General features: G+C 34.9%; 1 protein-coding gene and 1 non-coding gene across 3 annotated transcripts in view; both read right to left on the bottom strand.

The window, feature by feature from the left end:
- Nucleotides 1–22,565, bottom strand: part of SEC22A (SEC22 homolog A, vesicle trafficking protein) — a 57,924-nt gene that overhangs the window by 16,004 nt on the left and 19,355 nt on the right. For both annotated transcript variants that reach the window (XM_010981527.3, XM_031454644.2), the window contains exons 4-5: nucleotides 22,059–22,253; nucleotides 5,198–5,313 (exon numbers count right to left, since the gene is read on the bottom strand). In XM_010981527.3, the coding sequence (XP_010979829.1) occupies nucleotides 5,198–5,313; nucleotides 22,059–22,253 (311 nt within the window). The remainder of the gene's footprint in view (nucleotides 1–5,197; nucleotides 5,314–22,058; nucleotides 22,254–22,565) is intronic.
- Nucleotides 5,554–5,658, bottom strand: LOC116155869 (U6 spliceosomal RNA). The gene has a single exon (XR_004139770.1). It is a non-coding gene; the product is annotated as a U6 spliceosomal RNA (small nuclear RNA).

Consider the following 22,565-nt stretch of genomic DNA (forward strand, 5'->3'; position numbering starts at 1 on the left):
ATCAGAAAGATACATCTTCAAAGATACAAGCATCCATTGGCTTTCACATGGCCCTTGTCAGAGGGCACAAAACTGTACATCTGACCATAAAACATGAATCAGATCCCTGAACCCAGGCTCCACTCTGGCTGGTGCTCTGAGGTCCCCACCTGGCCTGTGTGAACAGGAACGCTAAGCCCCTCCATTAGAAGAGAAAGCCCCATCCACTATTTTAACAAATGGTTAAATGGAGCTGGCTGGGTGTAACAGGCTGAACTTATTAACTAAGTGGAGCCACACCTATTGCAACATCAATGCCCAGAGAATGCTTCTCCCTTTCTGGCCTTTGTTTTAATGCTGGTATGTGTGTGTGTGTTTAAATTAATAGACTGCTATCTTTAGAGCAGTTTCAGGTTTACAGAAAATTAAGCCAATAATAGTACAGAGAGCACCCATATACCTACTTTCCCCTGCTCACAGCTTTCTCTATCATTAACACCTTGCATTAACGTGGTACATTTGTTACAACTGATGAGCCAATAGTGACACATTATTATTAACTAAAATTCATTATATGTATAACTGAATCACCATGCTGTACACCAGAAATTAACACAACATTGTAAACCAACTATACTTCAATTAAAAAAAAAAAACTAAAGTCCATGGTTTACATTAAGGCCCACTCTGTGTTGTACATTCTATGGGTTTTGACAAATATATAATGACATAACCACTATTTCAGTAACATTCAGAACAGTTTCACTGCCCTTAAAATCTCACGTTCCTCCTATTCATCCCTTCCTTCTTCCATTCTTCCAAACCTCTAGCAATCGCTAATCTTTTCACTTACTGTCTTGAAAGTTTTGCCTTTTCCAGAATGTCATATAGTTGGAATCTTATAGTACGTAGTTTTTTCAAACTGGCTTCTTTCATTAAGCAATATGCACTTAAGGTTTAGCCATGTCTTTTTTTGCCTGACAGCTCATTTCTTTTTATTACTGAATAACATTCCATTGTATGGTTTGCTGAAGTTTGTTTATCCATTCACCTTTTGAAGGACATCTTAATTCTGTCCAGTGTTTTTGAAATTATAAAGTTGATATAAACATTAATGTGCAAGCTTTCGTGTGGACAGAAGTTTTCTACTCATATGGGACTACTCATGTAATACCTAGGAGCATGACTGCTGGATCGTATGGTAAATCTGTTTAGCTTTGTGAGAAACAGCCCAACTGTCTTCCAAAGTGACTATACCATTCTGATTTCCCACCAACAATGAATGAGAGTTCCTATTGTTCCATTTCCTCACCAGCATTTGGTATTGTCAGTTTTTTGGATTTTGCCATTCTAATAGATGTTTAGTGGTATCTTACTGATGTTTCGATTTGCATTTCCTTAATGACTTATAATGTTGAGCATTTTTATATGCTTATTTGCCACCTGCATATCTACTCTGCTGAGATGTCTGTGTTTAGTTCTTCTGCTCATTTTTTAATTGGGTTTTTTCTTTCTTTAGTGTTAGAGTTCCATGTATGTTTTAAGATATAAGCCCTTTGTCAAGTGTGTTTTGCAGATACCTTCCTCTGGCCTGTGGCTTATCTTTTTCATTCTCTTGATGTCCTTTGCAGTTTTTAAATTAAGTCCAACTTACGATTTTCTTTCATGGATACTTTTGATGTTGTATCTAAAAATTTATCACCAAATCCAAGATCATCTAGGTTTTCTCCTGTTACCTTTCATAGGTTTTATAGTTTTATGTTTTACATTTAGGTCTGTGATCCATTTTGAGTTAATTTTTTGTGAAAGGAGTTAAGATCTATTTCTAGACTTTTTTTTTTTTTTTTTGCATGTGGATGGCCACCTGTTCCAGCACCATTTGTTGAAAAGAATTCTTTGCCCACTGAATTGTTTGTTCCTCTGTCAAAGATCAGTTGATCATATTTGTATGGATGTATTTCTAGGCTCTCTATTCTGTTCCACTGACTGAATTGCTTGTCTACTCTTTTGCCAGTACCACACTGTCTTAATTAGAGCTTAATAGTAAATCTTAAGGTTGAATAGTGTTAGTCCTCTGACTTTGTTCTTTTTCTTCAGTATTGTGTTGGCTATTCTGGGCTTGCCTTTCCACATAAACTTGAAAATCACTGTCAGCATCCACAAAATAACTTGCTGGGATTTTGACTGGGATTGTTGATGAAACGACAGATCAAGTCGAGAAGAAACAACATCTTAACAATACTGAGTCTTCCTACCCAGGAACATGGTAGATCTTTTATTTCTTTTCTTAGAGTTTTATAGTTTCCCCATAAAGATCTAGAACGTATTTTGCTAGATTTATTAAGTGTCTCATTTTTGGGTGGTGCCAATATAAATGGAATTGTAGTTTTAATTTCAAATTTCAATTGTTCCTTGATGATATATAAGAAATCAACTGACGTGAATTCTATGGCCTTGCTGTCATCACTTATTAGTTCCAGGAGTTTGCTGATTCTTTTGAATTTCCTACATAAACAATCATGTCATCCCTGTCATTCTTCCTTCCCAAACTGTGTATCTTTTCTTTTCTTGTCTTATTGCATTAACTAGGCCTTCCAACGTTGAATAGGAGTGGTGATAGGGGACATTCTTGTCTTGTTACCAATCTTTAGAAGAAAATATCTAGTTTTTCATCAAGTATGATGTTAGCTGTAGGGTTTCTGTAGGTATTCTTTATCGAGTTGAGGAAGTTCTCCTTTATCCCTAGTTTGCTGTGAGTTTTATCATGATTTTGTCAAATGCTTTTTCTGCATCTACTGATATGACCATATGATTTTTCTCCTTTAGCCTGTTGATATAATGGATTACACTAATTTGATTTTCAAATGTTGAATCAGCCTTACATACCTGGAATAAAACCCACTTGGTTTTGGTATATAATTCTTTCTTTATACATTTTTGGATTCAATTTGCTAATATTTTATTGAGGATTTTTGCATATGTGTTCATGAGAGATACTGGACAGTAACGGTGGTCTTTTTAAAATGTAAGTAGGCTGAGAAATCTAGCACTATCAGTCAGTTACACAAAAGTGGTAATTAGTTTAATCAGATTAGTATTCTGAAAACCTCAAATACGATGAGGCAGACATTACTAACCAGAGAGAGAACATGAAACACTTAGGAATCAAGGCAAACATTAGCCAGGGATAGTGGTTTAAAAGCATGAAAAGCTGTGTTTAAACTACTTTGCTTAGTTTTGAAGTTGTGAATCAGAGGAAAGAATCAGTCTAGGAAGAGGAGGGATAAGATATGAGTGCCTGAAAAAAATCACCCGTTAAAAGGTTTTGTGAAATATGGACAGCTTTCCTCAATTTTAACTTACAAGTAATGTGGCCTAAACCACAGGTTCCCCAACTTATGTACTGTCTTCCAAGTCAGAGGTAGTAAGGCTCTGCTTCTCTCTACCCAGGCCTGCTCCTGCCCCTTATTTATTAATCTGCTCATTTCAAACAACCAGAGAATTTTTTTTAACAATAGAATTTTAACTTCAGAGTACCACATTCACAATTTTTGCCAACTTTAAATACTAATTATACCATTATTTATTAAGGTATTTCATAAAGGTCACTTTTTATTAAAATTAATTTCTTTTAAAAGGAAAATTTTATATCACTATCATTAATCGAAACTAGTATCCCTTACCAAAGAGACATTATACATTAATATACATTAAATACATTAACCCTTAAAATTAAAAATGTTTACCCTTCTACTACCTAGTCATCTGTTGTGTAGCCAGAGGTAAATGTGTCCTATACTTAGAGAAATACTCATCAAATCCACCTTTCTCCTTCATTTCATAAGCAATGAAGCTGACGACCAGAAAGTAAGGTGAGCTATTCAAGGTCATAGAACTAATCAGAAGCTGAGATGGAGCCAACCCTCCTTCTTTCTTCCACAAATAAAAATCAACTCTCCACATACCTATGCTACTCTTCTTTCCACTACATCACATTAAAAAAAAAAAAGGCAAAGAGGACCTTTTTTATTAGCTTTTTCACTTGGCAGTCTCCAAATTGCCTTTGTTTTTCTTTTGGCAGGTTGTTTAACTGGCTCGAAACTGAACTCCTGCTGGAATAAAGCTGAACTGGCTACGGAACAGGGGCAGGAATGCCAATAGACAGTAGCCAGCTGTCCTGTGCCTGAAAGGGAAGAGGGGCTTTACCTAAAGGCCCAGGATCTTCCGGAAAGGAACTGGGAAGTCATGAGTAGACCCCAAACCCCCTCAAGGGACAGCTCAGTTGCCTGGAACCTGTAATGTTCTCTGCTATTAGTGTCACACAACTGAGGATATTCAGAGAGTACTCAGAATGGCACTCTCTTGCGTATTCCCCAAACTAACAGCAATTTAAAAACACAATATAAGGTGTCTTGAGCGGGTTTTTACAAATGATACTCTTAGCCTAATGCTGGCCCCCTCCCAAAAAAAAGAGAACTAATTTACAATGTGAAAGTGTCAAAAAAAAAAATCTTCAGAGAAAAGTGGAAATAGGAAAAGGAAAGCTGAAATGTGCTTAACATTAAGAAAGGAAGTTTCAAAAGTTTACAAAAAGAATAAGAGAAAAAGTATATTCTGATAGCTGTAGTCTCTAGAAGAAACTCAACTGGAAAACAAAATAGTTGGCAATATCTGAAGAAAATGAGTGTTTTCACAGGTAGCCGCCAACAAAAAAGAAAAAAGAGCAGATAAGTAGGACCACCCAGAGATAGGACAAAATCCTGTCCACAAACACCCTCTTCTTCCTTCTACTCCTCTCTGTCCACTCAGATCCTTCCTGGCCCAGCCCACCCCCCCTCCATGAGCTTCCTTCTCCCTCACAATGACTGCTCCCCTTCCAGACCTTCTGTACTTGACATTTACTTGTGGCCTTCTTTACCTCCCCAATTCAGCTCTGGGGTCTGAGACTGCAGAGCCCATGTCACACATACCTTGGTGTCCCCAGAATACCTCTAAACAATGCCTCCTGCAATGGAGATAATAAATAAGTATGTGCTAATTAAGCCAAAGAAGCCAACAAGAAACCTGTTTTTAGAGGGGAAACTAGAGTAGGTATAAAGAATACAAAATCTGACCATGCATTATAAGTTGTACTAATACCCAAATCAATTCAAATCAATCGTGTAACAAGTAGAATCAAAAGGCACAGTCACCTGAAATTGCAAAAATAGCACAGTACCTGCAGGAGACTTTCTATGGCATGAAAGCCTCGAATTAGATTCAGAGCTGCACATAAAAGACTAAGGATAAATGCCACAATCCCTGCCAGAGTTGCTGGTTCCAGCCTCTGGTGAGCTGAAAAATAAAACAAATAGTTAGAAATGAACATGAGTATCTCACATTAATACCTACACTTATGTAAAATGAAACTCACTGCTTAATTTAAATGGGTCAAATATAGACGAATCATCATAAAATTATTTAATATATGTATCTTAGTAATAAATATTTTTTAAAATGCAAAATGTCTGACAAGATGACAGCTTCATTCCCCTGAACTCAAGTTGAATTAACTTCTTTTTCTCTACTTTTTTTTCAAATATGGGATGCTTCATGAATTTGCATGTCATCCTTGTGTAGGGGCCATGTTAATCTTCTCTGTATCTTTCCAATTTTAGTATATGTGCTGCCAAAGTGAACAGTTTTTCTCTACATTTTTAATAAAGACACCTAACTTGCATTTTGGGTACACAGTGCTAAGGAGTGCTCACATTTGGCAGTAAATCATATAGGAAAAAACCTAACTGCCTAAATATGTCTACCGTTTGCAAAGGTGACTTTGCTCAGAAACACACTGCATAATTCCTACTTTTTCTGAAAATGCTTAGAAAACATTTTTAAAGACAAACAGCTTGCTTTTAAGCAAAGTTCTCCCTTATCTGGGTTCCAGGGCCATAAATACCATGAGACAGATGTTAAAGCTCATATATAATAACTAATCTGAACTCTACAAGAGAATGGACTTTTATAGTTATGAGGTTCCTGGTCTCTGAAGACCACTTGAAGGTAAAAATACTAAAACACTAGCTGAAGTGACCGGTTTATTTTACAAACACATTCCCTTATCTGTCAGGGCTTCAGAGCATAAGACCTTTAGATATACAATAGCTTCCCTTCATCATCCTCCTGCAGTTAACAGAATTAACAATAGAGTCTAAATGAAAACACAAAACTAAATACATAATCAATCTAAACCTCAGAAAGGAGAGAGAGGGAAAGAGAGGACAACAGAACTACATTTAGATCGTTTTATTTAAATCACTGAAGTGTAAAAGCCCTAACAATGAAGTTAATGAGGTGGAACATTAATATAAGGAAGAGCTTAAATCTTTGCAACTTATATTCAGCCATTACAACGGAAAAGCTTCCCAGACAATTCACAAAAACCCATATTTCACAAAAAGTATTTATTCCTCAAGTTCAGTAGAAAATGCTAATATAGGATAACATTTTCTTCAGTTTCTTTTGTGCCCAAGGTGACTGCTTGGTCTCCCAATCAATTTCCTTGAGATTTTAATACGAAAATAAAAAACTAATTTCTTTGTAAAGTACCAATACCAAATTTTCTATCACTGGAGGAAAAAACAACCTCACAATCTAAAAATCTATCCAACTGGTTTACCAATCAGTCATGTTTTGCATCCCTCCCTCCCTACCTCTGCACCCTCTCTGAGCAGTATGTAAGGCGGAACTGTCCTCTAAGGAAAAAAGAAATCCTTAATATGGGCCTCAAGCATAAAGCCACTTGATAACTGAACAGATTATAGGAATAACACTTATAAAGTATACAAGTTTACCTTACCGAAGAATCCAAACAATATTTTGTATTATAATTAAAGAAACTTAAGCTTTTGATGGCCAAATAAGGGATGGCCATTTTTGTACTGTTGTTTTTGGGTTTATTTATTTATTTATTTGGTGGGGAGTAATCAGGTTTATTAATTTATTCATTCATTGATTTATTTAATGGAGATACTGGTGATTGAACCCAGGACCTCGTGCATGCTAGGCATGCACTCTACTACTGAGCTATATCCTCCCCCCTGGATGGCCACTCTTGAGAGGAAAAATATTACCATTTTAATGTGTTGATCAATACCTATTTAAGAAATAAATACTATTCTATACAAATGAAATATCTGTACTAAGCTTCTAACACTTGCCTCTTGCCCTTGGAGTACTCTTTTATAGTGACACTATACCATTTATAAATTATTTCAAAATGACCAGAAACATTTTCAAGGCATGAAAACAAATGACAAGCCTCCTTTAACAAGGACAAGGCGTGCATTATGCTGAAGGACAGGCTGGAGCTATGCCAAATCACTGCGAGGGAAAATTCTCAAGTGGAGATTCTCCCACTCCCACCCCAACCCCGTTCCCAGGACCTGTGGGAATGGTTACCAAGAAAAAACTATCTGCACACATGAGGATGACACTTTGTAAAGACAAACTGAACAAGGTATTTAATCCATCTTAATGTATTATGTTATATATATATATTTTTATTCCAGTAAAACAGATTTTAGATCCACTGTTATCCACAAATGCTTACTTCACACTTCAGTTTGGCACTGTGATAGGTACTATGAGGTATACAGTGGATTTGGAACAGTAAGAAATGAAGAAATGAGAGGCAATGTAGAAAAGAATTATTTTGCTGAATCCAAAACAGTGTCACCTGGTCATTTTTTGTTTTGTTTTGCTATTACTGTCTTCTGCTACAATGATTTTAATTAGTCTCCTTGAGCCCAATAATAGCATTTTCATGACAAAATTAAATTTTTCATATATCAAGAATTAATGGAGAGTTTACAAAAGTTCCTTAAGAAGTAAGAGTAAATTCCTTGGAACTAAAAAGCTACTGGTTATAGTGAATTAATATATTTATTCAGCAAATACTTTCTGGCATGATTCTTTGTAAGATGCTGGGTTTTAGAGAATTGAAAAAATGAATTACACAATCTGTCCTCAAGGCATTTCTAGTTTTTAAAGGTAAACAGACAGATAAACACATGAAAGTCATAAGCATTCTAAACTAAAAGAATTAAGGAATTCTGAAGAGGAAAGATAAGTAGGGGAGAGGTGGTGACATAGGAATGGTAAGAGAATCAAGGAAGATCTTTAAAGATGGTTAAAATTTAGACAGATACAAATGGGAAGAACTGCATTTCATGCAGAGAAAAGCATCTGAGGAGCCTGGAGATGGAAATGGGAGAAGCAAATAATAACAGCATCAACAAAAACTACTACTACTCCTTCTACTAAACCTTCTAATAGTGGCTGCTCTCAACGTGCTTTATGTACATGATCTCATTTCATCCTTCCAAGAACCAACCCTATGCAGGAGACACTATAATAATCCCCAGGTTTTTCAGACAGGAAACTAAGGTTTAGGGGGATTGTGTAATTTGCCCAATTTGAGAAAAGAAACTGGGATTTAAATCTAGGTAACCTGACTCTAGAACTCACGCTCTTAACCACTTTGCTGTTGGGCACTGCTACTGGTTTTGTTTCACTTAAAAAGATGTTTATAAGAGTAGGAAGAAATAAGGACAGAAAGGAAGGCTATAAAGCAAATTAATTAACAGACAGTGTGAACTATGACGCTAAAAATTTATGGGCAAATTGGACAATGGGGAAACACAGAAGAGCAAGAAATTGCTGATTAAAGCTGTGCTTAAAAATATTTATTAGTGGGTTGTAAAGAGATAGAAAGTAGAGATAAATATTATTTTCTTACTGCCTTCTCACTAGGCATACACTGTCCCATTTAGCCTTCAAAATGGGGTACTTCATGAGGTAGGAATGACTAACTTCTGTGTCTGAATTTTCTCATCTATGAATTGAGGTTAAATAATTTGTTATAAGTCAGATAGCTAGTAAGTGCCATCTTCACAATTAGCACTTGGGTCTGAAAAGCCCATGCTCTTTCTACAATTCTGCACTAGGAAGTTCATGAGGGAGTCACTGCCAAAGACTGACTGAAATAAGGGCTGAATTAGGACAGTGACAGTAGAAACAGAGAAGAAAGAAGTTAGAGAGATTACAGGAGTAAAAACTATTAGACTTGGCAACTAACTAGATGTGGGACACAAAAGAGAAAAAAAATCAAGGAAAATGCCAAGGTTTGAAGTGTGGGTGACTGAAAAGATAAGGTGCTCTTACAGACCCAGTGGAAGAAATTCATGTTTGATTGAGAATGGGACATTTTAAACATATCAAACTTGAAGTGATGGTGAATCATGTTTAACAAGCAACTGAAGAATGTAAGAGCAGCAGGACTGAAGGAACATATGAGGTCTGCATGTGATGGGAAGGGTTTGGATGAGATTACAAAGGAAAGAAGTGGGCCAAGACAAATCTTTGGTAAACACTACCTGTACAGGGAGGAAGACGAGGCAGGGGAGACAGATGTAGAACAACGAGAAGAGTGAAGAGCCACAGAAGTCTAGGAAGGGGAGACCATCAAGAAGAAAGATGCAGCTTATGATGCCTGTAGACAGGCCAAAGACAATTTGAACTGAAAAAAAAAAAAAAAGATTTACTGATTAAGAGATCGGGTTTTGAACCTTTATAAAATAGTTTCAGAAGAGTGGTTGAAGGCAAAATTCAGCCTGTAAGAGGTTAAATAACTGATGAAGGTAAGAGATAGAAGCATAGTGAATACTAGTGCAGTTAAAGGAGAAAAAAAACAGGATGACAGCCTGACAGATATAACAGGATTGAAAACAAATTATTCTTCCCCTGTAATGGGGTGTAGAAGGGAGATTTTAATACATTTATGGGTGGAATAACAAAATTCAGTGAAGAATAGAAGAATCAAGAGAAAGGAAAAATAACTGGTGAAAAAGAGTACCAGAACATTCACGGTGAGTATCCAAAAAGATGGTACCATTCTAACCCTCAAACCCCATCATAATATAACAGTGCCTATGCTCTGAGTCAAAGTTCAGAAGGTACAGTCATTCAATTATGCCCAAATATCTGAAGAAAGAGGTTTTGGAACATAAGAGAGATTTTTCAGGTCAGTTCTATCTAAATGAGCATAATGTACTATTTAATTCTGACTAAATGAGACTACTCGTATGATACAAAAATACACTCTTCTTTTCATTATGAGGCCCTTCCTTGTCATCACCACCTGTCAAAAGCCTGCATGTCCTTCAAGGCTCCAAGAGCTAGAACTGTTACTTCCTTTTTACCTCTTTTGGAGCATGTATTACATTCTACCTTGTATTTTACATATTGGCTTTTATTTTCTTTTCCCATCTTGAAAGCGTATAATGTGCTTTATTATCTTTATAAAATGTCGAACCACATTTAGCATAATAGTCTGGAGAAAAAAAGCAATAAATACCTGTTAGATTGGTGTGTGTGTGTGTGTGTGTAAGAGAAACAGACCGGGAAATCTATCTCCCTTGCAGGGCACCAGGGAATATAGCAGCATTTTCAGTCAACTCACAAACTGTCTAGAAAATTACACAGATTGAAAAAAGGCTGATTAATCAAGTATTTATCCTAAAAACAGAAGCATCAAAGAAACTGAGGAAAGTACATTAAGTTCAGGGTTTGTGAAGTTTTTTTAAAAAAATAAAAGGATATAAAATTTAAAATATTAACAATATTAAATGCTGGTGAGGATACAGAGCAATCAAAACTCTCATACATTGCTTGCGAAAATATAAAATGGTACAACTACTCTAGAAAACTGGCAGTTTCATAAAACGTTAAACATGCACCTAATCTTTGATCTAGCAATTCCATTTCTAATACTTACTCAAGAGAAATGAAAACAAATGTCAGCAAAAGATGAAAGTTTTAATAGATTTATTTATAATAACCCAAAACTGGAAACAAGCTAACGCCCAATGTTCATCCACACCGGATAAACTGTAGTATGTTCATACAATGACTATTACTCGGCAATAAAAAGGAACAATTTACAGAGATGTGCAAAATACACGTGACATTGTGTTAAGCAAAAAAAGCTGAACACAAGAACCATACTATATAATCTTGTTTATATAAAGTACTAAAACAAATAAAACTGACTTAAAGTGAAAAAAATCTGAACAATGGCTGTCTGGAGTAGGGCAGAGATTGGGAAGGGACACAAAGGAACTTTCTGGGGAGATGGAAATGGTCTATATTGTGATAGAAGCATGTACTAATTATGGTTTTTTTAAACTCTATATTGACAGAGTAAATCTTGGGGCCTTGCTGACATCAAAGGAGTGCCTCTCCCCAGCCTATCTAATCCCTAGAGACAGCAAACAATCCATCTGCAAGAGTGCCTTTCCTAAGCAAAAGCCCCTAATCCAGAGCGCACACTCCTAACTACCTGCTCTATGACATTCTCACACTCAGGGACACTGTTCTCCTGCCAGAATCACCCTAGGGTCAGGTATCAGACAAAGAGACAGCCCTATGTCCCACTGCTCACTGAAAGTATTCAAACTAGCCAATCCTAAACCTACTTACTCTGCCTCTCCAGTTCCTTCCTGGGGAAATCACAATAAAGGCTCTTGCCCACATTTCCCTCCTGCTCCTTTGCCTCCTGTCACTGGTACTTCCCCATGTGGCTGCTGGTGGTGTGCTCTCTTTTCTTGAGATCCATGAGTATGATAAACTATCTTTGCAATGGCAGTTGCCTCCTAATCTGTTGGCCTTGCCATAACTGAGTAATAATAAAATCTGTATTTTTGAAACAGAGTGTGGTTTATACAACTGTATCCATTTGTTGAAACCATACAGCAAAGATGTGTGCATTTCAGCACGTGCAAATTTCCCTTAAAAAAGAAAGACTTGTGGGAGGTGCAAACTACTGGGTATAAGATAGGCTCAATGATGTATTTATTATACAACACGGGGAATATAGCCAATATTGTGTAATAACTGTAAATGGAAAGTAACCTTTAAAAATTGTGTAAAAAATAAATTAAGAAAAAGAAAAAACTAAAAATTATCAAGTGGATGAGTGGGGAGTGGGTGGAGGTATAGAGGAAACAAGAATGTCAAAATGTTATTACAGTTGGGTGATGGGTACATAGGGTTAATTACACTATTCTATTTACTTTATGTTTAAATTTTTCCATAAAAAAGTGTTTAAAAAATAAAACAAAAAAAGTAAAAGTAGGACTTAGTATGTAACATATTGACCCCAGCAGAACATCTGTAGACTTCAGAAAATAATAATATGGAAAAAATAATAATATGGAAAAAAAAATTCATGCCAGACTGTGGGGAGACAGGTCACAAGATTAGGAAGAGAAAAAAAAAGTCAAGAAACACAAGAAAAAGAAATAAAAAGTAAGATATTGTAATAGAGGGAAAGGTCTGCAAAATAATGCTTATCAAATAACTATTAACCAGATTTCAAAATAAAGTAAATAATTTTAATTAGGAAAGAAAACTGTAAAACAGGAAAATATATTTAAACTGGGAAACTACAGAAAATATTATGCAGGCTTGGTCTGAATTAAAAGCAAATAAAGTTAATATTAAAATAATTTCTAATCATGAATTATCTTTAAAACTTCTCTTTCTTAAAGCTTTTCTTTCTCTTTCTTAAAACAATAACAAATCCCAGATTCTCCCCATTTTCCAAGTATCTCCTATTTGGTGATCCAGGTTAACACTGCAATCTACAGCTCAGAGTGGAGACTTACAGAAATGAAGTAACACATGGAGTTTCCTACAGAGCCTGCTTCCTAGTAGGTCAAGTTGGACCTCTACCCCCAAATGAAGGTAATTCTCCTGAATCCTAAGTGTGTATATTAACGGACAGATACTCTTAGCAATTGCCAGATCTGTGGAATGGTTAAAACTATCAGAAAAGGAAAGTCCAAAGGAAGTCTTGAGGCTCACTCAACCCAAATATCATCAAAATGTTAATCCCTAGGGTGAACTGCAGAGAATGGTGCCACCATCCAAGGCTTATTTAAAAAGATGCAGGGATAGTGATTCCTACCATACTCCTTTTAACTCTCCAATTTGTCTCCAAAATGGATGCATCTTAGAGAATGACAACAGATTACTGTAGGTTCCAACTGCACATGCTTTTTCAGATGCAGTCTCCATGTGGAACAAATCAATTAACTCCCTGGCATGTAGGTACCAATTTTCAAACACTTTTTTCACTATCCTAAAAAACAGAGAAAATCAGAAGCATTTTGCTTTTACCTAACAGAGATATCAGTACATTTACAGTTGATATTGCCACTAGGTTATATCAACTCTGTGCCAGTGGTTAGTCTATAGCAGAGGCTGGCAAATCCAGCCTAGCACCCATTTTTGTAAATAAAGTTTTATTGCAACACAGCATCACCTTTTTTACATATTGCCTATGGTTGTTTTCATACTACACAGGACAGCTGAGTAGTTGTAACAAATACCATATGGTCTATAAAACCTAAAATATTTACTGTCCGGGCTTTCCAGAAAAAGTTTGCTGCCTCTTGGCTTACAGGGACCTAATATCTTAATACCTCATAGAACACTATATTAATCTACTTCACTGATGACTTTATGCTCATAGGACCTAAAGAACAAACAGTATATGCCTTAGGTTAGATAACCTGGGATGATACATATATGCCAGAGAGTGAAAAGTAATTACAAAATTATAGAAGCCTACCACCTCAGTCAAGTTTCTGGTGTTTAATGGTCTAGAGTACACTGAAAGTAAAGATCAAGTTTCACCTTGCAACCCATACCACTAAGAAAAGATACACTGCTTAGTATGCCTTACTAGATTTATGTATGCTGCTCCAGTAGGTTTATTAAATGACAATGGTTGAGGAGGGCCGAAAGCAACAAGAAGGATCTAGGCTTCAATACAGGACATTATGACACTCTGTTTGTATGAGCCATGGATCCAATGGTGATCAAAATATCTGTGGAAAATAGGGATGATGTTTTCAGCCTGTAGCAAACCTGGAAAGAAGAATCATAAAAGAGGCTCCGGGGTTTTGAAGCAGTGACATGGCCCTTAGGCAAAAACTGTTTTCATTTTGAGAAGTAGTTCTTGGTTGCTTGTTAGCCACAGCAGAACCTAGTGGCCCTACCACAAATACCAGATATATATGATAAAGCCCAAAGCAACCATAAAAACAAACAAATGAAACAATGAGGCATAATAAGCCAAAAAAGAACAGAAAATGGCTCAAAACTTACCAATACAAACAAAGGCAGAAAAAGAGAAAAGTGATCAAAACAAACAGAAAACAAATAGCCAAGATGGTAGATTTAAACCCAACCATATCAATAATGACATTAAATGTAAATGGTCTAAATACCTAAATAAAAAGGCAGATTGGATTTTCTAATTGGATTTCTTTTCAAAAGACCCAACTGCATGCTACTTTTAGATGAAACCAGTTTCAATACAGACACCAAAAGGTTAAAAGAAAAAAGATAGTAAAAGACGTATCATTCCAACACTAATTTTAAAAAAAGAAGATGTAATAGCTATATTAATAAAGTAGATTGCAGAGCCAAGAATATGACTATACAGAAGGTAATTCAAAGTGACAAAGGAGTATATGTACCAAGAAAACAAAACAATCCTAAATATTTATAAGATTTAAGATATACAAAATAAAAATAGCCCTAAAGGAGAAAAACAAATTCACAAATATAGTCAGAAATTTCAACACCCCTTTCTCAATAATTGATAAAAGTACAGAAAATCAAAAAGATACAAAAGACTTGAACAACATCAACCAACTTGATCTAAATGATATTTATCATTAATATTGATATTGGGTGACCATCTATCCAATAATAGTAGAATATACATTCTTTTCAAATGAATGCAGAAAAATGACTAAGACCTTATTTTGGGGGAATAAAATAGATCACAATAAATGTAAAAATGTTAAAGTCATACAAAATTTGGTATCTGGCCACAATGGAATTAAATTTGAAATCAATAACAGAAAGATATCTGGAAAATCTCTAAATATTTAAAACTATGTTATATATACCTAACAAACCCATAGATCATGAAAGAAGTCAAAAGGAAAATTAAAAAGCATTTTGAACAGAATGAAAGTGAAAATACAATCCATTAAAATGTATGAAATGTAGCTACATCAATATTCAGCGGGAAATACAAAGTACCAAATGCCTGTATTAGAAAAGAAAATTCTGAAACAAATGACCTCAACTTCCACCTTAATAACTAGAAAAAGAAAAGCACTTAAACCCTAAGGAAGCATAAGAGAGGGAGTAATAAAGATCAGAACATAAATCATGAAAGAGAAAACAAAAACAATAAAAAAAAGAAAGCAAAAGCTGGTTCTTTAAAAAAATCAATAAAAATTATAAACTCTAATAAGACTGATGCCAAACCTTATGCAAAAAAATTAAATAACTTAGATGAAATGGACAGATTCCTTAAAAGAAACAAACTGCTAAAACTCACTCAGGAAGAAACAGATAACTTGAATAACCCTATATTCACCAAGTAAATTGATTTGTAGTTAAAAACCTTCTCAAAAAGAAAACTTGAAGCTAGAAAGGCTTCACTGTACTAAATACTTAAAGAAGAAGAAATAAAAATTAGACAGAAACATTTCTCAATTTTTGAAGAGGGAATATCTCCCCAATTTATTCTATGAGGCCGGCTTTATCCCAATAGCAAAACCAGACAATAGCATCACAAAAGAGGAAAATTACGAACCAATTCCCTCATGAACACAGATACAAAATATCTTAACAAAATTTTAGCAAATTAGATCTGACAATATATAAACAGGATAATACATAATGACCCAGAGGGTTTATGACAGAACTACAAGGTGGATTTAACATTTGAAAAGCAATCAAGTAATTTACCACATAAAAACTTTAAAAAGAAAAACCATACAATCATCTCAATAAACGCAGACAAAGCATTTGACAGGAAACAACTTCAGTTTCTATGAAACAACTCATCAAACTGGGAATATAAGGGAATTTTCTCAACCTGGTAAAAAGGCATCAATACAAACTCTTAAGTTAACATCATATTTAACTGTTTAAGACTGAATGTTTTCCCTGCTAAGATCAGAATCAGGAACAATGCAAGGATATCCACTTTTAATACTTAATTCTTTCTGGTCACTTCTGTTAAGCATAGAATTCTGTTTGCAGTTATTTTCTTTTATCCTTTAGAAGATATCATTCCCCTGGATTGATACCTGTCCCCTGGCTTCCATGATTCCTGAGATCGTGGGTGGGTGGGTGTGGGTGTGTGTGTGTGTTTCTAATGATTTGCATTCACATAGTCTAGTCTATTCAAGAGCCTCTTACTTATGATTATTTGCCATTCTATTTTCAAAATCTTGCTGTAGACATAACTTGAAGGTTGTGAGGCTATTTCTTCCAGGAAATGTATCTGTTTGCTTCTGTCAGGATCTTTGGAGCAAAGCACTGTGTAATCAGCTCAATCCAATTTTAGAGACCAATATGATTCAAAACTAAGCTACAGTACTGAAAAAGTCTGTCTATTTTGCATTCCTGTCTACCCATATTCCTAGAGTGCAGACATGCAAGATCCTAACCCAAAGCTGAAGGGTTGCTCATGAGATTCACCATCTTGGTGAGTCCTGCTCTCTAATCCCAGTCTCCCTAGTCTTGAGAGGCTGTCAGTAGTTCCCTCCAGAACTGGTGAAAGTCTCAAAGGGAAAAATAGCATCCAAACATTGGGCTCATCTCCCTGAGCCTCCATCCTCCTCTGTATCCTGGAAACTCCTAGTAATTTTGTTGGATCTCCAAGGACTTCAGGAAGATTATATTTTAGATTGAATTCTATATTATACCTATATATTCTATAGAATACATACATTCCATTTAGCTTTTCTACATGTATTTTGTGGGACTATTGGTCTGAATTACCTATTCCACAATTACTGGAAGTCTTCAAAGTAATAACCCTTTCATTTATTACTGATTTTAAAAATTAAAATATAATCCAAAAACAGTAATTCACCCTTCTAAAGTGTACAATTCAGAAGTTTTTAGTATATTCAGAGTTGTACAACCATCATCATCATCCAATTCCACAACATTTTTTTCATCCAAAAAAGAAACCTCATAACCATCAGTAGTCACTGTCTACTTTTCTCCAGCTCCCGTCAACCTCTAATATACTTTCTGTCTCTATGGATTTGCCTATTCTGGACACTTTGTATAAATGGAATCACAAATATGTGACCTTTTGTATCTGGCTTCCTTCATGTGGCATAACATTTTAAACTTCATTCATGTTGTACAATGTATCAGTACTTCATTCCCTTTTATTGCTTAGTAATATTCCATTGTATGAATATATCATATTTTGTCTATTCATTCATCAGTTGATGGACATTTGGGTTATTTCCACTTTTTAGGTGTTACAAATATTCACGTACACATTTTTGTTTACGCATATATTTTCAATTTCTGGGGTATATATCTGGAAGTAGAATTGCCAGGTCATATGGTAACTCTGTTTACCCTTCAGAGAACTTCCAAACTATTTTCCAAAGCAGCTGCACCATTTTACAACCCCACCAGCAATGTAAGAAGATTCCAATTTCTCCACAACCTTGCTTATGCTTGCTATGTCTGTCTTTTTTATTACAGCCATCCCAGTGGATGTGAAGTGCTATCTCCTTATCATTTTGCTTTGCATTTTACTAATGACTAATAATCTTGAGCATGTTTTCATATGCTAGTCAGCTGCATATCTTCTTTGTAGAAATGTATCTTCAAATCTTTTTCTCATTTTAAAATTGGATTGTCTTGAGTTGTGTTACTTGTATATCCTGGACATGAGTCCCTTAGAAGATATATGATTTGCAAATATTTTCTCCATGTCTAGGAATTGTCCTTTCACTTTCTTGATGGTGTCTATTGAAGAACAAAATTTTAAATTCTAATGAAATCCACCTTATCTATTTTTTTCATTGTATTTTCAGTGTCAAATCTGAAAAAAAATTGCCTAATACAAAGCCACAAAGATTTACACCTATGTTTTCTTCCACGAGCTTTATAGTCTTAGCTGTTAAATTAGGTCTTTGATCCATTTTGAGTTAGTTTTAACATATTTTGTGAGGTAGGGGTCTAACATTTTTCTTTTGCATGTGGACATCCACTTGTCCCTGTATCATTTGCTGAAAAGACTATTCTTTCACCATTGCTTTGGCATCCTTGTTAAAAATGAATTGATCAAAATGTAAGGGTTTCTTTCTGTACTCTCAATCCTATTCTGTTGATCTATATGTGTATCCTTATGAAAACTGCATAGTCTTGATTACCTAGCTTGGAAGTAAGTTTGGAAGAGTGAGCCCTCCAACTTTGTTCTTTTTCAAGATTATTTTGACTATTCTTGGTCACTTGTATTTCCATATGAATTTAAGGATCAGCTTGTGAATTTCTGGGAAAAAAAAAAAAAGACCACAGGAATTTTCATAGAGATTTCACTGAATCTATCAACTGAGGAGTAGAGCCATTATAATACTGTTTTCTAATTCATGAACACAAGGTCTACTTTACTTTCCATTAATTTAGATCTTCTTTAACTTCTTACTATGGTTTTGTAGTTTTCAGCATATGGGATTTTTTCCTTCTTTTCAGTTGCAAATGACAGAAAGTATAATCTGTCTTGTTCTGGCCAGCAGTTGCTAAGATTTTCTTAATTACATTTTCAGATTGTTCATTGCTAGTATTTAGAATACAACTGATTTGTGTATTTTGATCTTGTATCCTACAATCTTGTTAGATGCATCAGTTTAATACGTTTTTAGGGGATTATTTAGGATTTTCATATGAGAATAGTTATTTTCTCTCTGCAATCTAGATGCCTTTTTTTCTTTTCCTTGCTTAACTGCCCTGACTAGAACCTCCAGTAAAATGCTGAATAGAAGCAGTAACAGCAGACATCCTTGCCTTGTTCCTGATCTTAAGGGAAAGTATCTGGTCTTTCATCATTAAGTATGAGGTTAGCTGTGGGGTTTTGTGGATACCTTTTATCAGGCTGAGGAAGTTCCTTTCTATTTCTAGTTTGTTGAGTGTTTTTATCATAAAAGGCTGTTGGATTAATCAAAAGCTTTTTCTTCATCTATTGAGATGATCATGTGGGTTTTTTAAATTCTACTGATACTGTGTATCACAATTGGTTTTCAGATGCTAAACCAACCTTGCAGCACTGGAATAAATCCCAATTGGCCATGGTGTATAATAGTTTTTATATGTTGCTGGATTTGGTTTTCTAGTATTTTGTTGAGGATTTTCGTGTCCATATTCATAAAAGATGTTGGTCTGTAGTTTTCTTGTGATGTCTTTATTTGGTTTTGGTACTAGGATAAGACTGCCCTCATAAAATGAGGTGAAAAGTATTCCTTCTCTTCTATTTTTGGGAACAGTTTGTAAAGAATTGGTTAATTCTTTAACTATCTGACAAAACTCACCAGTGAAGCCATTGGATGTGGAATTTTCTTTGTGAGTAGTTTTTTATTACTAATTTAATCTCTATTCTTGTTGTAAGTCTATTCAGATTGTCTATTTCTTCTTGAGTTAATTTCTGTAGTTTGTGTATTTCTAAGAATTTGTCCATCTCATCAAAGTTTTATAACTCATTTGCATACAATTATTCATAGAATTCCTTTAAAATCCTATATTCTGTAAGGTTAGTATAACGTCCCCTCTTTCATTTCTGATTCTTGCAATTTCTTTTTTTCTTGGTCTATCTAGCTAAAGGTTTGTAAACTGTGTTAATCTTTTCAAAGAACCAGCTTTTGATTCCATTGATTTTCCTCTATTGTTTTTCTACTTCCTATTTCATTTATTTCTGCTTCAATCTTTATTATCCCCTTCTTTCTATTTGCTTTAGGTTTAACATTTTTCTTTTAATGTCATTTGCAGCAACATGGATGGATCTGGAGATAGTCTAAGTAAGTCAGAAAGAGAAAGAAAAATACCATATGGTATCACTCATGTGGAATCCAAAAAAAGAAAAAAAAAGACACTAATGAATTAACCTACAAAACAGAAACAGACTCATAGACATAGTAAATCATCTTCTGGTTACTGGAGGGTAAGCGGGTGGGAAGGGATAAAGTTTGGGTCTTGGTTTCAAGCATTAAGAACTTCCTTTAGTACTTCCTTAGGGTGAGTCTGTCAGCAATAAATTCTCTCATCTTTTGGTTAACTGAAAATATCTTTATTTCACCTTCTTTTTGAAAGATAGCTTTGCTAGACAGAGGATTCTTGGTTGAGGTTTCTTTTTTTCCCCCTTTGAATATTTTGAATGTTATCCCACCAACTTCTTGCTTCCATTGTTTCTGTTGAGAATCCAGTTGTCAATCTTGTTGTGATTCCCTTGTAAGTGACAAGTTGTTTTTTTCTTTCTGCTTTCAAGATTTTCTCGTATTTGTCTTTCAGCATTTTTAATATGATTCACCTATTTGTGGAATTTCAAGTTGAATACATGTAAGAGATCCTTACGTGTAGATACATATATCCTACTTGGAGTTCCTTGAGCTTCCTGGAGGAATAAGTGGAAACTCTTTAGCCATTATTTCTTCAAATACTTTTTCTGCTCCTTTCTCTCCTTTTCTTCTGATACTCCCATCATGCATATAGTGCCCCACATTTTTCTGAAGTTCTGTTCTTTTTTTTTTCCATTCATTTTTCTCTGTTTTTGAATTACATAATCTCTATTGATCTATCTTCAAGTTTGCTAACTCTTCAGCCATTTCAAATCCACCGTTGAGCCCAACTAGTGAATTTTTTTTTCAGTTGTACTTTTCAAATCCAGAATTTCCATTTGGTCCTTTTTCCTTATAATTTCTATCTCTTATTACTACTATGTGATATGACATCATCATCATACCTTCCTTACTTCTTTAATCATGGTTTCCTTTAGTTCTCTGAAGATAAACATAATGGCTACTTTGAAGTCTTTGTTAAATTTGACATCAGATCACTCTTACAGCCAATTTCTTTTGCCTGCCTTACCCCCTCACTCTCCCCAATGTATGAATTACACTTTCCTCTTCTTTTGCATGTTCTGTAAATTTTTTTGTTAGAAACTGGACATTTTAGGTAACATATTTTAGCAACTCTGGGTACTAATCCACTTCCTCTCCCCCAGGGTTTGCTATTGTTATTTGTTTGTTTACTTGTTTCCTGACTAGCTGGACTATTTTAGTGAAATCTGCTTCCCCTTTTCTCCCATAATTTGTATTAATCAAGCCAAATATGAAGTGTTGTGTTCAGCCCTGAATGTCACATTGGAAGAATACTAACAAAAGTATATACAGAGGAAGCTTCCAGGATGGGGAGGGTTTCAAAACACCACAGATAAAAAGGCTAAGGGAACTAAGGCCATTTTATAGGAAGCAAATCAGATTAATAGGATAGAAAGGACACAGAATTGCTGACTTCGAAGTTCTGGTACAGCTGAAGAGCAGGAGGGAGAGGTCAAAGAAATTAGACAAATGTAGGCATTATAGAGAATAGATTTTAGCTCAAAACAGAAGAAAGAATTTTTTAAATGAGCGTCAACAACAGCATATACTACCTTAGAAAAGAACAAGAGTTCTGCTTTTAAATAGAAATTTTCAACACGTCACAACTATTGAGGATGGTATTCCTTGTTTAAGAGGGAGGTTTGAGTAGATAATCACATTTTCTGTGACAGTCAAGAACCCTGACTTTGAATGTAGCCATTTTTACACAACGCAAAGCACTTTACATGCCTCCAGGTATATATTACAATAAACTATTATTCTTTTTTAGAAAAATGTATACAAAGAAACCTTTTTAAATGTTTCCCTAGCAAAGAGTTCCTTTGTGACTGTTGTTTAAAAGTATTTTTTTGATCAGTCACATATCTGAGAGATTACTATATAAAATACTGGGAGAAAGGATTACTTTGAATTTCTACATTCTCTCATATATCTGCTTTAAAATTTTTAAATAATTAAATTTTAGAGTAAAGTGTTTTTAAGAGTTCCTCAGTCTTAGAAAAAAAAATTTCAATGAAGTAATTGAGATCCAGAACTCACCGGAAGAAATCTTACCAGCACCTTTATAGTCAACAGAAAATGCTGATGTGACTCCATTGGCTGACCCCAGTTCACCCATGGAAATTTGATAAGGGGGCCTCAGCTTGATTTCCATCTGCATATCACATAGATTTATCTTTGTTGAAAGAGACCTGGGATTATTATATCGCTGCTTGGTCCTCTGAATGAAGTTATCTATGTAAAATAAAAAATAAATTTCCTTGCAGTCATTCGTTAATTAAATCACTTGAGAGTATGATGTTTATGGATAGAAAATTTTGCAATAAACAGTTTAATTTGTTACTCCAAACTGTTCAATTTGTCATGGAATGTCCTAATATTATTTGTGTTTAATGGTTAATATATCATGGCGTCATCAGTTTTTCTCACCAGAATTTATACTCTAGAAATTAATAATTGTAAATAAACTAGGGTTTTAACATCACATGACAGTGAGAGTATTTCTATTATATCCACTTCAAGGAATTACTTTGAACTTCTACAAAA

Source organism: Camelus dromedarius, chromosome 2, assembly GCF_036321535.1.
Source record: "Camelus dromedarius isolate mCamDro1 chromosome 2, mCamDro1.pat, whole genome shotgun sequence".
Classification (NCBI taxonomy): domain Eukaryota; kingdom Metazoa; phylum Chordata; class Mammalia; order Artiodactyla; family Camelidae; genus Camelus; species Camelus dromedarius.